We start from the raw sequence: 18,052 nt of genomic DNA on the forward strand, positions 1-18,052 counted from the left end.
AAAAAATGAAGACTTAAAACCACTTTGTGAAGCTCGTTATTACTTATCATTTATCAACCATCGCAAGCACTCAGTATCAATCAAATACAAAACGATGAAGGCAAAGAAGAAGGACACATTTGACTGGAAAATGACTCTTTCGTATATTCATATTCTATTTTTGCTACGAGTGTACAATTAACTTTCTATTGCATGTGTAATATACATTGCCAGAACAACTGAAACTATACTATATACAAAGAGAAATTTTCTGTGCAATAAAATACAAGAACCATCATACAACAAAATTGGGATTTCATCAGCCATCGTTTCCGGAACAGCATATCTCTGAACAACATGTGAGGCAGCCGAAGCATCCTAGACCAATGCAAAGCTGAGTCAATGCAGTTGCAAACTGGTTGTTCATCCGCGAACAGCAATCGATGCAGCACATGCAACAGCAGTAACTGCACATCCTGCTACAGCAATTTGAGGCCACCTTAAATATTTCAGCCACTTCAGGTACCTTGGATACATCTCCTGGAGGAGTATTTTCAGCCGTTGCTTTCAAGTTGCCAAAGCCAACACCTAAATGTGGGAGTAAAATCATCCTCTGCTCTTGGACGTTTTCCTCATACTGGGGCTGGCTCTTTTTCGATGCCTGTTTCCAATGAATCAAAGAGATATGATTACAGAAGACTGAATGACTTTATTCGTCTAAAGATATTTTACCGGTATTAGTCAAAAACCAAACAAGGGATGTTCCAGGATTCAGTGGAAGAAAATAGATTTTCAAAACACCAATGTTTTTCTACAGAATTTGAAAATGAAAGAGACAAAATCCACAATATTCATTACACGTACTTCTTTCTTCCCAGATTCCTTGACTTTCTTTAGATGATCACTCTCAAGTATTACCATACGTGTGTACTGAGACATAAAGCCAGTCTGCAGGCTCAGTTTTGCGACCTGCCAATTAAAGGATTGGAGTGAGAAATATAAAACTGAATGTCCCATGCACCAAGTAGAGTGATAGATTACAAAGTACCTTCTGTTCTAATTGTTTATTTTCTGAAAGCCATGCCTGAGCGGTTAGAAGCTCTATTTGATCTCTTGCAGAAACCTGTTTAAGAGAAGAAATGAGGAATTGAAAGAAAAACAGTAGTAACAGAAAGGAGACAGAATGGTAAATATATGCGCATTATTTAAAAAGCAGCATCCAACTAAAGATCCAAAGACGATGAATGCAAGAAAAGATGAACTGATGACAAGAGTATGATGATGGACACACCACAGAAATATAAAGTAGGGAAACAAGACCGTGGTTCTTTGTGAACACGCAGAAAAACACAATAAAGACAGGTTATAAGAGGAATCCCTTCTAAATGGTTAAAACTTGAAGCAACTACTAATTATATTGTTTCATAAGCAAACAGATTCTTCAAAGTCAAAAAAACTTCACATAGAACCAATAAATAGCTCTCCAAGCACCCTCTACAAATTTGGCATCTCCTGTCCAGAAATTGTATGTATAATTTTAAAAATAAGTATACATAGTGATAGAACACTTTACCCTCTGTAAAGGTATGTCCTTAGCTGTTTCTATCTTCATATCTACAGTAAAATTACTGAGATCAGCCAAGATACCTTTGACTTTGACAGTTTCGGGGAAACTTCCCTTGTACCTTCCAGATATAGTCAACGGACCCCCTGATGAAAGATCTGGAATATGAGAGGGGTGTACCTATCACAAACATTGCAGATAACTCCATAAGAAAGAGGCATAAACTCTTTGGACAAACATTCTACTTATATAATAGTATGTGTAACATTAAATAAGGGTATGAGGAGTATAATAAATGTCATTATTTTCAGGACAGGCCATTATAAAGAGGTTCATCCACAGCATACTTTTTTCCAATTCAATCTAGCGAGGTACCAAAAGTTTTTACCTCAAACTCATCAAGATCATCAAATATGTCTATTGTGATATTTGCTAGAACAAGAGATGAAGCTTTGTCAAACAATGCCAGCATTTGAGGCTCAACCAAATCTAGCAATCCAAAAAAAGAGGGCAGCTGTCAAATTAGATATAAATGCAGAAAGAAAAGAAATTCATACAAAGTAATCTAAGAAAATTTTCCTGTTTAATGCCTAAAGGAAGAGTTCCTACATAAATACCAAAATGGCAAACCAAAATTTCATACCAACAATGTCAATTCAGAACTTACCTACATCAAAAGCTGCATCATAGTGTCCCCTACTAATCACAGCTAGCATCCTCAAGAAATAATGGTTGCAAAATGAACCTGGGGTTGAATAAGGTGTTATATAACATACAATGAAGAATAAAAAGAACTTAAGACGATTTAACCCTTTTTTTTTTGGGACAAAAAGAATGTCATAGCCTAACAGATTATTTCAACTGGAAAGATCTGAAAGGTTCAAGGCCTAGAAACTGAGACCTATTCCAAAAGTGTAAATTCGGGGGCATATTGACTCTCCATCTGCCATATGATTTTTTACCATAGAACAAATTTGTCTCTCATCTTCAGCAGTTCCATCTGTAACTAGGAAAACTATTGGAACTGAACCTTGAGCACTGGATAGCATCTCTATTGCCTGAAATGAAGAAAATAATAATTGATTTGATGTTCAATAGATTCAGTACGTAATAACAGTTCAATAATATTCACATAGAAATGGTATTGAATATTTCAATGTACCGTGTTTAAGGGATGTGAAATATTTGTACCACCGCCAGCCACAAAATTCACATTAATCCACTCAATGGCCCTTTCAACAGTATCCTTGGAAGCCAATTCCATTGTTTTCGAAAATAGACGACTCTCTGCATTGAAGGCGATAATATTAAATGAATCATCGGGATTAAGCTTAGAGAGTGCTGCAGATAAGGCACTCTTTGTGTCTTCAATTAGTTTTCCCTGCATGCTTCCGCTGATGTCGATAACAAATATTATATCCTTTCTGAATACCTACAAATAGAGTAGGACCAGAAGTGAGAAGAAAAAGAAAATTTAATAGTTATATATAAAATAAGATAATATATACACCTATGAAGATTGCAGATATTACACAAACCTTGTCACGCTTTATATCTCCTGGAGAAAGGTATATGTAGAACATCTGTCTCTGATCAAAATCATGCATAGATGCACCTTCCAAAAGGATGGCTCCATTTATATAATTCGTCGGGACCTAAATAGACATAGCTATTCCAATAAGATAACCTTTCAACAGCTGAAATTACAATTTATTAAAAAAGAATTGATCGAGTCTTACAGCATATGAAAATCTAAAATCAGTTTTCGACCACGAGAGAACTTCGGTATCATATAAGAAACCCATACTCCCAGCATGCCGCTTCATTGCCTATAACAAGTCAGGTTCAAATGGTTCATTCATCATACAATTTGTAAACTTTCAAATGTTCAACTATGATCGTACCAAACACACACAAACAAATATGCACCTTTAGTTGATGGCTCATTGTCCTGCAAAGAATCTCACTTCCAGGAAGAGCATTTACATTGACTTGTATCTTCTCTTTCTTGGATAATCTCTTCCCAGCAGGGTTGACAAAATCAGGAAAGGTATACGGCAAATCCAAACAGTACTCACCCTCGGCGTAGACCAATTTCTGAGACCAACTAATTTTAATAGATAAATTGGTACCCCCATCAATCTGTAACAACCACAGAAACAGAAGGCCACAGTTACTAACAAGTAAACAGCATCAGAATAAAACTAGTTTTGGAAGGAGAGCAAGCATTTGATTCACCTTTGGTATAGTCAAAGTAAATATATTAGAGTTGACAAAGCCTCCATTTTGAAGGGAAGTGCCACTCTCATTTTTCTTGGTGTCATCATCCATAACAACCAGCCGAGTTGAATATGATTTCCTTGGAACCTCAACCTCAACACCTAGAATTGAACCCTGTTAGCCAAATGACGTTAGAAACACTTAATAATCATCCAAATGAATAAAAAAATAGAGTGATCAGAAAGAAGAAGAGAAAAGAGGAATTCACCCGGGAACCCATGGGAACAGCGAGACGGCAATCACAGCTTCGGCTTCCCATGATGCAATGGACACGCCATACGCCGGTCACCGTGACGAACGCGGTGTCGAGGTGGCAATCGACCTCCGCGGCGATGGCGTTCATCTGAAGCGGAATGAGCGCCGGCGGGTCGCAGCGTCCGTGAACGTGCGGCTGGTAGCTCGGAATGTCCGGGTTGTCAACGATCCCTGGGTCTTGAATGACGGCGTAAACCATGGGCCCCGAAGGAAGGAGCGCCCTGGCTGACTTGGCCATCGGCACCACCGGATTGGGCGGTGCCACGGCCCTGTCCTTGCCGAAGTATATTCGCTTGGAGAGCTTGATCCCATCATCAACGGCTCTGGCAAAATCCTCCGCCATTAGAGTTTTCGTGTGTGAGAAATGAATAAAGCTTGAAGAAGAATTACGAAAAGGGTGAAGAAGAGTTTGGAAGAAGAAAAGGGAGCAGAATATCTTTGCAAAAATAAAAGGAGGGTAATAACGTTCTGCTGTTATGGTGTAGTAGTGCTGTGCTGTGGTGGGGCCCTCCCCTATTCCCTATTCCCTAATACACCTTCTGTTTTTCCGTTATGTGGTCCGTTGGACCGTTCCTCTTCTGCCACGTGTTCCTCTTCCATGTCGGCAATTGTGTTGTGTGTTCACTCCATTAAAACTGCATAACTATAAGTTGATCAAATAGTTGAAAAAACAAGTAAAAAAAAAAAAGGATATTGTTGTTAAAACGACTTTTGCAATTGAATTTAATTCATGACTTTGCATAATTGACACATTGATTTGATATATTACTATAGTTTACGCGATTTCATTATGATATTAAGCATTATTAACAATAATAGATAGACCAGCGGGGACGTTGATCGCTACTATTAAATTTTGATATGTGAGGGTCCTGTCCATGTGATGCTTAACTTGATTAATAAATACACTCCAATTGTCTATATTTCCCATACTTGACCGTTGAGAAATTCATGAATTGTTTGTTTCTTACTGGTCTCACAGATTTGCGCACCACACTCCCTACATGCCTACATTTATGAGACTCTGCGTATTTCGCTTTCTGTGCTTTTTTCCCTTGGAAACATACATCAAAGGTGACATCTATTTTGCCATTATTAACACACTTATTTTTGAGAGATCCAAGTGTCCATTGCTTCGTGCATTTTCTGATTTGAAAACTTCTGATAATCAAACTACTATTTAGTATTTTTTTTTTAAATTCAAACGCGTCAATGGATATGCAGAACTTGATAAAAAAGAAGTATTCAACAAAAGGAGGGGCCCCCACATATAATACTCAATCCCGCCTGGGAGAGATACATTACATTCAATAATAACATATCATATTGTTGTGTAATAGGGTTGAAAATTGAAACCCCTTTAAGGTTTGACAAATCTGAAATCTAAGACTAAAAGACCACACTATTCCTTTCCACTAAATAAATGAAAAAGAGCAACAGTATCTTCCTATCCTACTGACCAGAACCTCTGCTGCTACTGCTACTGCTACACCACACAATAGCAACTCACGTTCCGCCAACATTCTTCAAGAGCTCCTATACTGCACCTTTGTCATCGGCCTTTCTGCTGAGGACTCCAAGGGGCCATGCCAACTAGTGCTTAATTTATATTCTAGTGTCTCTGAGCTTTTCGGCTTCAAATATCTCATAATATTACCTCAAGAGTTGGATACATTGTAACCCCATGACAACATCCTCTGCAAAACTATGGTATTCGAAGTTAAGTGACCCATTCCAACTCGAGGAATGGTGGTAATGTTTTTTAAGGCCAACCAAATACTCTCCAATTGTTGTGGTCAACAAACTAGATCTGTGCAAAGATTAGTTCATTCCATGTATCAGGAACACCCGGCAAACACCAGTGTAAGCAATCTTGCACGCCCGGCTGTGCTGTCAGGCTGTACCGTGATATATGAGCCTCGTCCCTAAGCTGAGAAAGAGCTGTTATGTCCAAGAGCTTCACTCCTGTTCCTTTCACTGCACTTGCAGCACTTTGATCAGTAGACTCTTCACCCAATATTTCCTTTCCTATTGACATTGGTCTGGTATTGTCACAACTGCCTCCAGTGTTCCACTCCCCACCAAAAAAATGCCTAGGAGAAATGGACCGATAAAAGGCCTTCAGACCAGGGTACTTTGGGAGCTGTGAATTCACCCAACTAACAATGCTGTGAATTGTAAGATTCTTGGCAACCCATATCACTGCTATTTTCCTATTGGTATTTGGCTTACCCCCAACATGCATTAGCCATTTGTTAGCATTGAGCTTTCCTCGATTCCAGTGGTGACCTGTGTTGAGAACCAGTACATCAAACCTGTGAAGGTACTGGCGCAAAAATGCCGGTGGCCGATCCAGGTGCATTGCATACTCTGTTTCTGGGTTGTTTATGTCAATTGGTTCAATATCACAGAGACTTGCTGACCAGTAGTAGAGAATGGTAGTATTGGTGCTTGGGAAACGGTAAGCCCATCCACTAGGGCGGGAATTTCCCTCTGTTAGAACCAATCCATACTCCGCACCCACATCTTGTACATCAGGGGCCTCCTTACCACCAGTGATCATGCACATTAAAGACTGGAACTGCTGCCGGCCCAATGAGTCTCCAACAAATGCTAGAGTTTTGCTTTGCATCCTGAATGCACAAAAGCTTATTATCAATTAGTGATGCATTTGTTGGCCTTTTTACTGTTGAACTTGAACTTAAATAGACAACTAAGAAGAAAGAAATGTAGATGTGAAAATTAGGGGAAATTTGTTCCTCTATATATCAAAAGCTGCCTTAAAGAGTAAAGGCATCTCAAAAAGCAATAGTCACATGTGACCACAAAAAATAATTTGAGGGAATCATTCAATAATATGCTAACACATGCCCCAACCAAAGCTGACCTATCCTCTTTCAGGTCCATTGAGAAGCATCCTATTCCTCAATCCTTTTGGAATAAGTGAGTTACAGGCAAAAGAAACAAAAACTCACAATTTTGAGAATCAAATCCCTGAGGGTAGACTCACGATTACATAAGCATAGAATTTATATATTCAAATACAATCGAGAGAAATAGAGAATACCTTGTCAAAAATTTAGAACCTTCAAATTCCTCCATTTGACAATCATTTGGCTGCCATCTGAGCTTCTCATAAGTAAAATCAGTACGTTGCATCATGCGGCATGCCCACATCGCTGACAGCCACTGTTTGCAATGAAATCCAGAATACAAAGGCCGCTTGTCATCTAGAACCCATTTTCCTTTTGCGTAGTTACAGACTGCAGAAAAAGTTGGGGAGGGAACATCCATTAGTTAACAGTGCTTATAAATAAATAACCCATCATTCCAATAAATGTGCAGGGAAACACCCTCCTGAACAAGATAATGATCTGATAAATCTTTTAATGAATGAAGAAACCAACAGATGCAATAATATCGGAAGAAAAACGTACAACATAAGTCAGCATGTCTAATATGAGAATTTTCTTATCCAAATATTAGTCTAAAGTATGTTTTTCTGTTTGCTAATCACACGTTTAAAATAGTGGCCAAGGGCTATCAAGATAATAGTCTACCTGTAACAAATGGAAAGAGTACAAGAAACAGACAAATTCTAACTTGAACTAATTATAAAAGGTTTCTTAAAAATACACCAAAAGAAAAGGTAAATATAGGAGGTATCCTTCAATAGAAAGCTTATTATTAGAAAACATCATGACAATTGGGAACCAATTTAAATTTACAATAATGTATCGAGCTTTCTCGAAAAACAATAAGGACTGCACAAGGATCCCCCATTATGCAGAATCAGGTAAGCCGACACCTGAAGGATGTAATATATCCAACCTAACCTTATGCGAATGTCAGTGGTTGATTCTATGGCTTAAATCCATGATCTTGAGATCACACAAAGACAACTAAATCCTTGTTCCTAGCATAACTTCTTCGTTTAGAAACAATAAAGAAAAATGTTTCTGATAAAAAAAATCTATAGAACATGCTGACAAGTGTGTGTGTGTGTTTGTGTGATTCACCCATCAAAACATTCCCAAGCAACTAAACTTTTCACTAGAGTTAATAGAAATAAGTATGAATGAAGAGTAGTCAGCACCTTTACTTTCTGTAGCCTTATTTGAATTCTTGTCTTCTCCACTAATTAAAGAGCTTCTTTGTGGATCTTCGTTTGCTGGATGTTTTATATTTTCTTCTTGTTTTGAAGTTCTCTCCGCCTGTGCTTCATTCCTTTCAGTCTTATGCGCTGTTGGATTCGGAAAAGTTTGTATAGCATGATTTTTCCCAGCTTCCGAAATTCTGTCATGTTCTACTTCTTCATCTGACACATTGGAAGAATGATTTGCTTCATTTGACACACTGGAAGGATGTTTTACTACATCTGACACTCTTGAAGGATGTTTTACTACATCTGACACACTTGAAGGATGTTTTTCTTCATCTGATACATACGAAGGATGTTTTACTTCATCTGGCACACTTGAAAGAATTTCTACACCATCGCATAAAAGACATGTTAAGCTGCAGAAGTCAAAATGAGATTCCTTTTTCTTAAAAAGATTAAAGAAGAGGGTTGTGGTAAGGGCTATATCCCCCCCCCCCACCACCACCACCACCACCACCACCACCACCAAGACAAAAGAAAAAAAAAACACCAAAAAAAAAATCGAGAATTCAATATAACAAGGTGCCAACATCTAGCAATATATTCAACTGAACCCCCATCAAGGCATCAACTAAGCTTAACAGGACAGTGGGTGCAGCATTCTGACCAGATTAATATACTTAGTACTAATAGTGTTTTTCTTAAGCAGCATGAACTATCAATCAAACATTGGTACAAAAAGATATATTAAGGATATTCTAATCGAAATTCCAAATAGATGAGATTATGCTGAACAACAAGCTAAAGATTGGTTTCCAGCTTCATCACCCACAGGGACAAAATGTGGCGAGAGATATTTTAATTCTAAGTTGACAGAAAGATTGCAAAAACATACAGCAGAAAAATATATGCCAGATAGTTGTTCAAGTCTATAAAACAATATTTGTCATACTGATAGAGTATCATATCAGTGTGTTTTGAAAAAGAACTATTTTATATACATATGGAAGCAAACCTGAAGACAGCTGCAATGGATCTTGCGGAGGGAAAAGGGCAGTAAGACGGGGTGTTTTCTCCCAGTTCCACAAAATGATAGTTGCAGACATGACAACAATGGTAATAAGAGTAATTTCTTTACCCTTCAATCCATTTAAGCCTGTCTTCATCCTGCAAAAACATAAAACATAAAATCAAAAGAACAAAAAGGAAGAAGAGAAGAGCAAGCTCTCATCTAAAAGTCAAGTGGACATGCATCAGCAAAAATAAGAATAAACAATGATCACTAGCAAGAACAGAGAGCTTCAATTTCAGCAAACACATGGACACTGCACACATCAAGAATTGGCAATAGAAGCTCAATATGTTAACTCTAAAATGCAGCAAACAGAACCAGAAACTGAAACAGCAACCCAGCAATCCAGCAACTAACATTAGTTTAAAAACATTTTAAGCTCAATCTACAAACAGACAAAAGGAACAAAAATACACAACCTTTAACCATATATTTTTATTAGCTTAATCATCCAAAATAAATAGATTTTACTGCCTTAGAGTTAAACACCAATCCAAAATAACAATCTCAACCTATTAAGTCCTTCCTCCCAATCACGTAAGAGCCACCCTCCCAATTGTGGAAAAACTGAAACCTGAACGCGTCCTCTACCCTGATCTTACTAATCTGAAAGAGGAAAATTTTATGCCCAATTCGAAAACTTTCTGCATCGAAACCTGGGCAAGTACCATCTTGTAAGCCAAGTATGACATAATCTCAGGAACATCAAAACATAATTTTTATTTGTTAAAAAAAATCCCAAATCAAAGTTCACGAGCTAGCTATACGCCTATCACAATGGCACATAATTTATACATCGCAAACCTCGCACGAAATTGACAATGGATCTGGCAAGTTCACAAGCATAGACAACAACAATAACGGTACCTGTTCTAGGTAAGATCAAAATCACCCCAAAAAAGGGAAAATAGAAAAATCAACTTTGCCGAATGCGGAAGAAATTAGATGCCGAATTGAGAACAATGTCGCCGACGCCAAGAAGAATAAAACCTGGAAGAAGAGAGGTAAGGAGCTATGTACCTCTGAGCGTACGGTGTACGAAGAACAACGCAGTTCGCGGCAACGCTTCACCGTCACTCCTCAAAAGTTCAATGCTTTTATTCTTTTTAACAATATAAATAATCATATAATCATGCTCATGTGCTATTCTTAACCAACAGAAAAAATAATGTTGGCGAATTATGTCAGGTTATAGTTAATTAATTATGATTTAATCATAGTAATAAACAACTTGATATAAATTATCACTTTGTAACCTTTTCAATATAATATAGTTAGTTTTAGTTTTAGATACAGTAACTGATTTTGTTCTCCCAAGTTGACCATCATTAAAGGAATAATCCTTTAGTAATCTACATTTGTTCTGCATATTTCTAAATTTGGAAAGATTTTTTATTTTCTTTATTTATGAGCATTTATCGTATAGAATATAGATAATGATGAGACTGCTTAACCATTCTTTCTTAGTCCATACAATAATGTGGGATATTCTTCGGCTTGAGAAACGCTTTCCAAGGGGCCATGCATTAATCCATATTAATAATCTGAGATTTATGATTAGTTTAATTTTTTGCTCTTAAAATAGTTTTAGTCTCACACACTATAATATTCAGGAAATTCTGTTTATTGTTACTAAATTTCTCATAATTCTCTTCTTAAATAAAAAGCGTGGAACTTCGAGCTACTTTGATTGTGCCACTGCCACTACTTAAAAAAATAAGTCTTACAAAATCTATTTTAAAAGAGTAACGTGAAGGAATTAATTTATTAAAAATGATTTTATTTATTTTTATTAGTAATAATAGAAAATTGGAAGAAAACGTCCTTTATTATCATTCATGCAGTGGAAGGTGATGAACATTTGCAACAATGGTAATAAATAAGTTTTCAGTGAAATTGGAAAACTCCAAAGCTTATTTCACAGAAATCATTACCTTCCCATATGGTGTGTTCAGAAATTCTGCTCTGATCTTGTTGAATTCAGTTACCACATTTACTACCATTGCCACTTATTTACCCTCCATGCATTGACCTCGCTAATCAAATTTATATCCTTATATTATTCTACCATGGAGTGGCGCACAAACTCCTTTATTTCAGAATTACGGGTAGTAATAACATACTTTAGTTTGTTTACATCTTTTTCACCACTTTGACAAAGATTCATTGGGATAAGTTGTTTTAACTTTCTTGATGTATTCATAAAATAATGTGTAAAATACATTATATAAGAGCAGTGCATGCATTAAGAAAATATGTCACTTGTTTATTTAAGGTTGCATGTAACAAGATTACAAAAGACACATATGATACTTTTGAGCACTACTTGCTCAACAACAGATCTTGTAGTGCAGCCATAGTGGCTCCACCATAAAAAAGCTTATATGTATGTCTAGGTATATATGTATGTATGTATTAGGATACCGTACTAACATGAACCAAGAGTTTAGCAATGATGGGACCAACAAGTACCAACCAATGAAACCACTTGGACCAGATCACTTCGCCCTCATGATCTTTAGCTCTACAAGTACAATCAATAATTCCAGTTTTGCCCTTAAAAATATTTCTGTCTAACAATATTTATAATGAATGGATGCATCATGCATGCCACTCTCTATGTTAGTAGTTAGTATGAAATGTGTATAGCTATATAGTATTTATGGATATGCATATCAAATTTGTTAGTAGGTACGTAGTGACTCTTGCCAATAATAATACAAGTAAAAGAGATTCCCTTAATATCAGAGAGTTGTACCTCACTCTTGTCATCTTCTGCTGCAAGTTCCTAAGTCCTGCATGCATTGTGATGGTAGTTCCCTTTCCTCTTGTCCCTTTCTTAGCTTGCAATGGATTCCCCAGGCCACCTTCAAACCCTACCTAGTGTCTTTTATTCAAACATTTAAGTGTGCTATTTAATAACTCGCAGTCCTGCCCTTTAATTTGGATCAAACTAGAACCTACAACGACAGTTTCACATAAAAATATTTGAAGATGATGGAAATAATAATTAAATATATAGCAAATTAACTACATTGAGGAGTAGTATAGCATGTGTGCAACCTTAAGAAACGAAAACAGTAGTGTCAGCATCTTATTCTTGTGTATGGCAGAATTATGATTCACATTCCCATTGATTCTAGACTCATTATTTGTGAATATGATAGGACCATGCTCTCTCTTTTGCATGTGACATGAAATGAAATAAATAAGAACCGCTAGGCGCTTGTAACTCTTAATAAGAACTCATAAAATACATTGAAACAAAAAGCTGTTTTTCACATGTTAAAGTAATTGCCAATCAATCAATGCCTACAATGTTAGTAGCAGCAAATAATGATACTAACAAGAGGAGGATTGAAATTTTGAAATTCTTTTCCTTTCATTTTTATATTTCTTTACTTAGGCAGGTCATAGGTGATCTAGTACCTTCCAATCACATTCCTTACCGACATCTGTCCATCACAAACCTTTTGTTTAAAAAACGAAAAAAGGTGATAATATTTGTGTTATTTATATAATTAAAGAAGGGAGACATTGACATTAGGTTAGGAAGAGAAAGAGAGAGAGAATTGATGAAAAGAGAATGGGAATTTCTTCAGAGTGTGAGCAAGGTAGTAACAGTGTCAACGGTAACCGTAACGGTAACGGGAACGGGAACGGGAACGTGAACGCAGTTGAAGTAGAGTGCGTGAAATGCGACTCATGCGGCTTCACGGAAGAATGCACGCCGGCATACATTTCACGGTTGCGGCAGCGCTACCAGGGACGGTGGCTCTGCGGCCTCTGCGTCGAGGCTGTCAAGGACGAGCTTCTCAGATCCGACACCCTCATCTCCACCGAAGAAGCTCTCAACCGCCACATCTCTTTCTGCAGAGACTTCAGAGCTTAAGCCAAACCAGAGCACCCTCTCTTCGCCATGGCACGAATCCTTCGAAGAAGTTTGGATTCCTCTTCTTCTTCTCCGAGGCCTCTCCGGACCAATTCCACCGGGGCACTTCCACCGCTTCATCGTGTTCAAACTGCTCCACCAGCCGCTCTTCTTCGATCCGACAGTTGCTTCTCATCTATATCAGGGGTATAACACAACTCCATGATTACGATCACTTCCTTTCTTTCTTTTAATCCTTCATCTTTACTGTATATACATCTAGACTGCTTAACAAATTCTTCAAACTTTTAATTCCTTCTTGTTCTCTAATTTTCTCTGTTTTTTTCTTAATTTTCTTTTCTACAAAAGAATATGCTGAATATTCCATGAATTTCTTCTTGTAATTTAGATATATATTTCTTTTTGTGAAAACAAAGCTTATGAGTTAAGCTAAGAGTATTGAATTAGAATGAGAACAAAAAAGACAGCGCAAACTCCAGCCTCAATCCTTTAAAAAAGAAAGAATTTTACAATCCATGAGTGATGATCACATTATAGTTGTATGACGAATCTTAATTCCTAAGCCTTTCCAAACTAATGATTCTCACTTTCTTAGCTGTTAATGTCCATTTTCAGCATGCCCATCATTAACCATACTCAATCAAAAGATTCTCTCTTTCTTTCTTTCTTTTTCCATACAAGAAAGAAAAAAGAAAAGGAGGAAGGTGACAGAAAACGAAAGTGCACGGAAAATTCCCAACGTTGTTTTTTGGTGCAAGAGTATTAAACTTTTCAGGGCAAATTTTAACTACTTAGGTACATGAAGCAAAGCATGCATTCGAATGAAGCTGTCAAATTTTCCATTTTGTCTTTTCTTTCTGCCTCTTCCTTCAACCCCAAGGCCTTCTAATGCCTTTACATGCTTCATAAATTGCACAACTTAATTGGTTCTTTTACATGAAAGCTATAATAATTGGTTTAATTCCTATGTGAGATGTGATTAAGAAACACAGATAATTAAGCATATATTACTACATTAATAAAAATATCAGTTTGAGACCAATAATATTCGGAATGATTAGCGAGCAGTAATTTTTATTTATCAGTTTGAGACCGAAATTTACTTGTTGCCTGTATGGATAGATAGTGACATAAAAAAGAAAAAGAGTAAGAGTGATCTGAACCTTCCGGATGTATCCACCAGGTGTTTATGTGTGTTCTGACAAAGGGATCGAGTGTGAGTGGGGACACACCCCCAAACCATTTGGATTATCATTGCAAATTGTTGTTATTATTTTATGATGATGTCCTTTTTGGTTCTTCGGTTTGCGTGTTTGTGTTGGAGACTTGGATCTCATTCACTCTACGTTTCTTATAACAATCAAGGTTTTTGCTACCACATCTTAATTAGATATTTCAATGTTTGTGTTTACGTGTTGTTGTTGGAGTGGATTATTGATATTATCTAATGCTAATATATATATAAAAACTAAATTAGTAGTTCATTTAAATATTGAAGAGTCAATTACTCATGGTATCACGTTTTATTGTGTTACGATAATTGCTAATTGCTTAGCTAAGATCATATATCTAGAATCTAGAAGATATTATATATCAATTCACCATGGAAAGTTTCTTTTGTGAATTGATTAGTTTGGTTTGATGCTACAAAAGTTAAAAAAGCAGCTCCTATTAGAAGCAAAAAAGCATTAAAATAGGTATCTTCAGGTTCAAAACCAGAATCAGAAGAAACCAACACGAACTTTTATTGACGTAACGGTGTACGGTGCCACATGCATGCACCAAAGCCATCTATCATTGAAGGGTGCATTAAAATGTGGTGTATCTCATGATAATGATAAATAAGTGTATCACTCAGAGTACAACGGTGCCCATTTTCAGCAGAAGTTTTCTCACTTTCACCTACTTGCAATGCAAGTAGTAAAAAACATAAAGTAAAACAGCAGAAGAAAAGGACTTAAGGGACCAAGTGAATTTTTCCAAGGAAAGGTTACTTTTGATTTTCAAAGAACATAAGAATCCAAGATATTTAACATTTTCCAATTTTCCTAATGCTATTGCCTCACATATAGCACCATAATCCATTTTCTTAGTCATCAAAGTAATTTAGTCAAACTGAATTATTATTCATATGGGTCACCAAGAAACAATTTCCATTATATATGCTCTTTTGTTTAAAAGGTAGCTTACCTAACCCCTCATATAGTGCCCTTTGTTCTATTTCTTGTGCAAGTCCACTCTGAAAGAAAAACATCCAATTTTAACCCAATAATACTGCCCTTTTAAAAAAGAACATCATAGACTTCTCTTTTCCCCCCATTTTTCTACTAGGACCTTAGCTAAGGAACAGGGACTGAACGTGCAAAAGCATCATGTGATTTTCTATGACCCCACATTATATTGACCATAGAGATCAATAAACATCACCATTGCAGCAAGTCCAAGAAGAACTTCTTAACTGCTCTAGATTTGCATATTTTGGAGTTTCTCTTATCGTGAGGGTTTCAAAGTTCAAACCATGTGACTTGTATGTTTAGGTTGCAACAACATTATTTATCACCTTATTTAGTTGTTAATACAATTATACTTTTGCAAAACGTGAGATTGATCTCTCCTTTATTCTGTTGTGATAAACTTATTGAAGAAAGTGATCAATGAAAATATGACAAATGAACAAGAGCAAGAGCGTGGTACATCAAATTAAAGCACTGGAAGTTATCAGAAGTTACAGAATCCAGAGAGCTCTGATGAAGAGCATGGCTTTGCAGTCCCTTTTTCTTTGTAAAATCAGCATCAATGCCAAAATTTCAGGGAATAATGCAAGAGTCCAGTGAAGGCCATCATGACTTTGTATAAATATGGAAATTGCTCGCAGCTGAGGCTTAGCTCAACTAGTAACACCATGTGCCTCTTAATATGCTGCACTCGGGTTCAAATCTTGGTGAGTGCACCAAGTATTGATTATGAACCCTTAAAATGTGTGTGGGTGAGTGTGTAGTGTGGGTGAGTTGTGATACCTAGGATTGGGGGTTGTCCAATCCACTTGACCAAAAAAAATAAATATGGAAATTGCTCAAGGCAAATTTCATAATTCATCTAAGCTTGCAAAAGCACTTATAGACAAAAAGAGACTACATTCTATTTGAAGACTCATCATAATAACATAGAGCTGGCAAAATCTCAATAATTAGAATGGTCAGTCTGAAACTCATTGGCTCTACTCTCTTCTTCTTGACGTTTTTGGTCAACACTCAGTCTAATTGCATTGGGCCAAGCTTTTTTTGACCCAAAGAAGTACCAATCCCCGGTGATAGAAGAGCAATAGTGTTTGACCCAAAACAGAGTGATTGAGATTAGCAAGACATTTTTGGACCAAGTGTTGATCTATAATTTTGACAAAATTATAGTAGTGGTGAATGTGCATTACATATTATTTTGAAACTAATTCATGTACTTGTTGCATTTTCCCCCTTCAACGAAAGGGTGCAGGATTCGTTGAAGCGCTCTGCTTTAAAACGAATAAGAAAAAAAATGCATGCATGTATATAGATTGTAGAGCATCCCTCCGTCACCAAAGAATCATTTCAGCCACTTTTTTTAAAAATAGAAAGCATTCATTCCACACCATACATAGAATATTACTTACTCACATCATATTAATCAAAGTAGCAAATTAAATATATAAACAAGCTAAGTAAAGTAAGACAAACCCATCATGGGATCATGTTCTTCTCATTCAAAAGAATATTTAATCTGTACATTTGAATTCAAATTAGGATTCACGATGGGCAGATAGTAGATTCGCCGTAAATGTAGTCAAGGATAGCAATGACACCGAAAACAAAGGCTTGATCGATCCCTGGATTGACGACTACATGGTACACATCCTTGAATGTCTCCAATTCCTTGGTGATCCCAACCACGTTGCCTTGACAATCAAGAATGCTGCAACACTTGTCAGGAAAATATCCTTTGATCTCGAAATCCCAGGATTTGTTACTAAAACTCCTCGGTTGAGTGGTGATTCTGATTGGGCCACCTCCTTTTGAAATAAAACAAGATGATGATGACTCCTTCAAACTGAAAACCAGCTGCTTCTTCACCACTGATCCAGAGGCTTCCAACTGATCTAAACGGTAACCTTTCCAGACCTTATTAAAGCAGAGCGCTTCAACGAATCCTGCACCCTTTCGACGCATGAGAAGCAAAGGAACAGAGTCAGCGTCTCTTAGAATGAGTTCATCCCTTTTACCAAGAACACCGCAACCATCCACCCTAAACACAACCTTGTGGCTGCTACAATCCGTCACCACCAAACCCCCTCCGTACACCGCATGCGGCCTCATCCTTACCACGAATTCCGTCGCACCACCCCGACAGTACAACTTGCTAATTATAGGCAGCATCTTTGCGTCTCTCAAACTACAATATATATGTATATGTGTGTATATATACACACACAAAGAGAGAGAAAGATCGAGAGATCAAGGGGGATTTTGTTGAAGGGTTTGGCAAGTTTTTGACGTGGGAGATAAGACATGATGCATGGATAATATTGCCGAGGAGGTTGCTTGTGGAAGAGATATAGACTGAATTAATTCATCAAAATCAACTACCAACTTAAAATTTATATTAGAATATAAATATACATTAAAAATAAATTAAATTATAAATATACTAGTAGCCTGATTTTAGTGTGATGTACGTAAGTTAATTAAGATACCCAGAGGCGTTGAAATTGTGTGCAGCCGTGTGAGTTTGAATATTGTGTTGTGGCTAGCTGGCTTGCTAGGTAGCATGGATGGGAGCATTTAGTTAAGTGCTTTTCACTTCAAACGCAAAACCTATACATTTTATTGGCCTAATCATTGGTGGCAATTCCAAATACTTACCAAGTTGTTTTAAAGA

General features: G+C 36.9%; 3 protein-coding genes and 1 long non-coding RNA gene across 14 annotated transcripts; 1 reads left to right on the top strand and 3 right to left on the bottom strand.

Annotated features, from left to right (window-relative positions):
• Positions 1-118: 118 nt before the first annotated feature.
• On the bottom strand, positions 119-4,706 carry LOC112696422 (uncharacterized). Its single transcript, XM_025749188.3, has 13 exons — positions 4,032-4,706; positions 3,782-3,937; positions 3,473-3,685; positions 3,283-3,372; positions 3,082-3,198; positions 2,706-2,975; positions 2,445-2,601; positions 2,211-2,288; positions 1,932-2,032; positions 1,553-1,723; positions 1,028-1,102; positions 844-948; positions 119-640 (listed from the first exon to the last, which is right to left on the bottom strand). Exons 1-13 carry the CDS (start codon positions 4,419-4,421, stop codon positions 299-301), a joined length of 2,265 nt encoding a protein of 754 aa, XP_025604973.1. The 5' UTR covers positions 4,422-4,706; the 3' UTR covers positions 119-298.
• Positions 4,707-5,349: 643 nt separating this feature from the next.
• Positions 5,350-14,499, bottom strand: LOC112696448 (protein trichome birefringence-like 16). 11 transcript variants are annotated; one of them, XM_072237197.1, is made up of 6 exons: positions 14,308-14,499; positions 12,011-12,212; positions 9,196-9,347; positions 8,175-8,567; positions 7,146-7,341; positions 5,350-6,711 (listed from the first exon to the last, which is right to left on the bottom strand). In XM_072237197.1, the coding sequence occupies exons 2-6, from the start codon at positions 12,055-12,057 to the stop codon at positions 5,883-5,885; spliced, it is 1,617 nt and encodes a 538-aa protein (XP_072093298.1). In that variant the 5' UTR covers positions 12,058-12,212; positions 14,308-14,499; the 3' UTR covers positions 5,350-5,882. The 11 variants fall into 11 exon arrangements, with proteins under 11 accessions (XP_072093298.1, XP_072093471.1, XP_025605024.1 ...); XM_072237370.1 differs by lacking the exons at positions 12,011-12,212; positions 14,308-14,499 and adding exons at positions 9,765-9,908; positions 10,273-10,403 and having other exon boundaries at positions 8,175-8,516; XM_025749239.3 differs by lacking the exons at positions 12,011-12,212; positions 14,308-14,499 and adding exons at positions 9,765-9,908; positions 10,273-10,403.
• On the top strand, positions 12,746-14,189 carry LOC112696489 (uncharacterized). Its single transcript, XR_011882287.1, has 2 exons — positions 12,746-13,330; positions 13,760-14,189. It is a non-coding gene; the product is annotated as an uncharacterized lncRNA (long non-coding RNA).
• Positions 14,500-16,712: 2,213 nt separating the features above from the next.
• Positions 16,713-17,699, bottom strand: LOC112696481 (protein LURP-one-related 6). The gene has a single exon (XM_025749280.3). It carries the CDS (start codon positions 17,548-17,550, stop codon positions 16,924-16,926), a length of 627 nt encoding a protein of 208 aa, XP_025605065.1. The 5' UTR covers positions 17,551-17,699; the 3' UTR covers positions 16,713-16,923.
• Positions 17,700-18,052: the final 353 nt, after the last annotated feature.

This window comes from Arachis hypogaea, chromosome 1 (genome assembly GCF_003086295.3).
Source record: "Arachis hypogaea cultivar Tifrunner chromosome 1, arahy.Tifrunner.gnm2.J5K5, whole genome shotgun sequence".
NCBI classification, from domain to species: Eukaryota; Viridiplantae; Streptophyta; class Magnoliopsida; order Fabales; family Fabaceae; genus Arachis; species Arachis hypogaea.

Excerpts from the sequence above, each read along its gene's own strand:
- LOC112696481 (XM_025749280.3), bottom strand. The coding sequence starts at position 17,550 with ATGCTGCCTATAATTAGCAAGTTGTACTGTCGGGGTGGTGCGACGGAA.
- LOC112696448 (XM_072237197.1), bottom strand. The coding sequence starts at position 12,057 with ATGCATGCAGGACTTAGGAACTTGCAGCAGAAGATGACAAGAGTGAG. Across the intron at positions 7,342-8,174 it reads TAAGGCTACAGAAAGTAAAG|TCTGTAACTACGCAAAAGGA; the intron begins GTGCTGACTACT and ends CTTTTTCTGCAG. Across the intron at positions 6,712-7,145 it reads GGTTCTAAATTTTTGACAAG|GATGCAAAGCAAAACTCTAG; the intron begins GTATTCTCTATT and ends TTGTGCATTCAG.
- LOC112696422 (XM_025749188.3), bottom strand. The coding sequence starts at position 4,421 with ATGGCGGAGGATTTTGCCAGAGCCGTTGATGATGGGATCAAGCTCTCC. Across the intron at positions 3,373-3,472 it reads CAATGAGCCATCAACTAAAG|GCAATGAAGCGGCATGCTGG; the intron begins GTGCATATTTGT and ends GACTTGTTATAG. Across the intron at positions 2,602-2,705 it reads TTTCACATCCCTTAAACACG|GCAATAGAGATGCTATCCAG; the intron begins GTACATTGAAAT and ends TCTTCATTTCAG.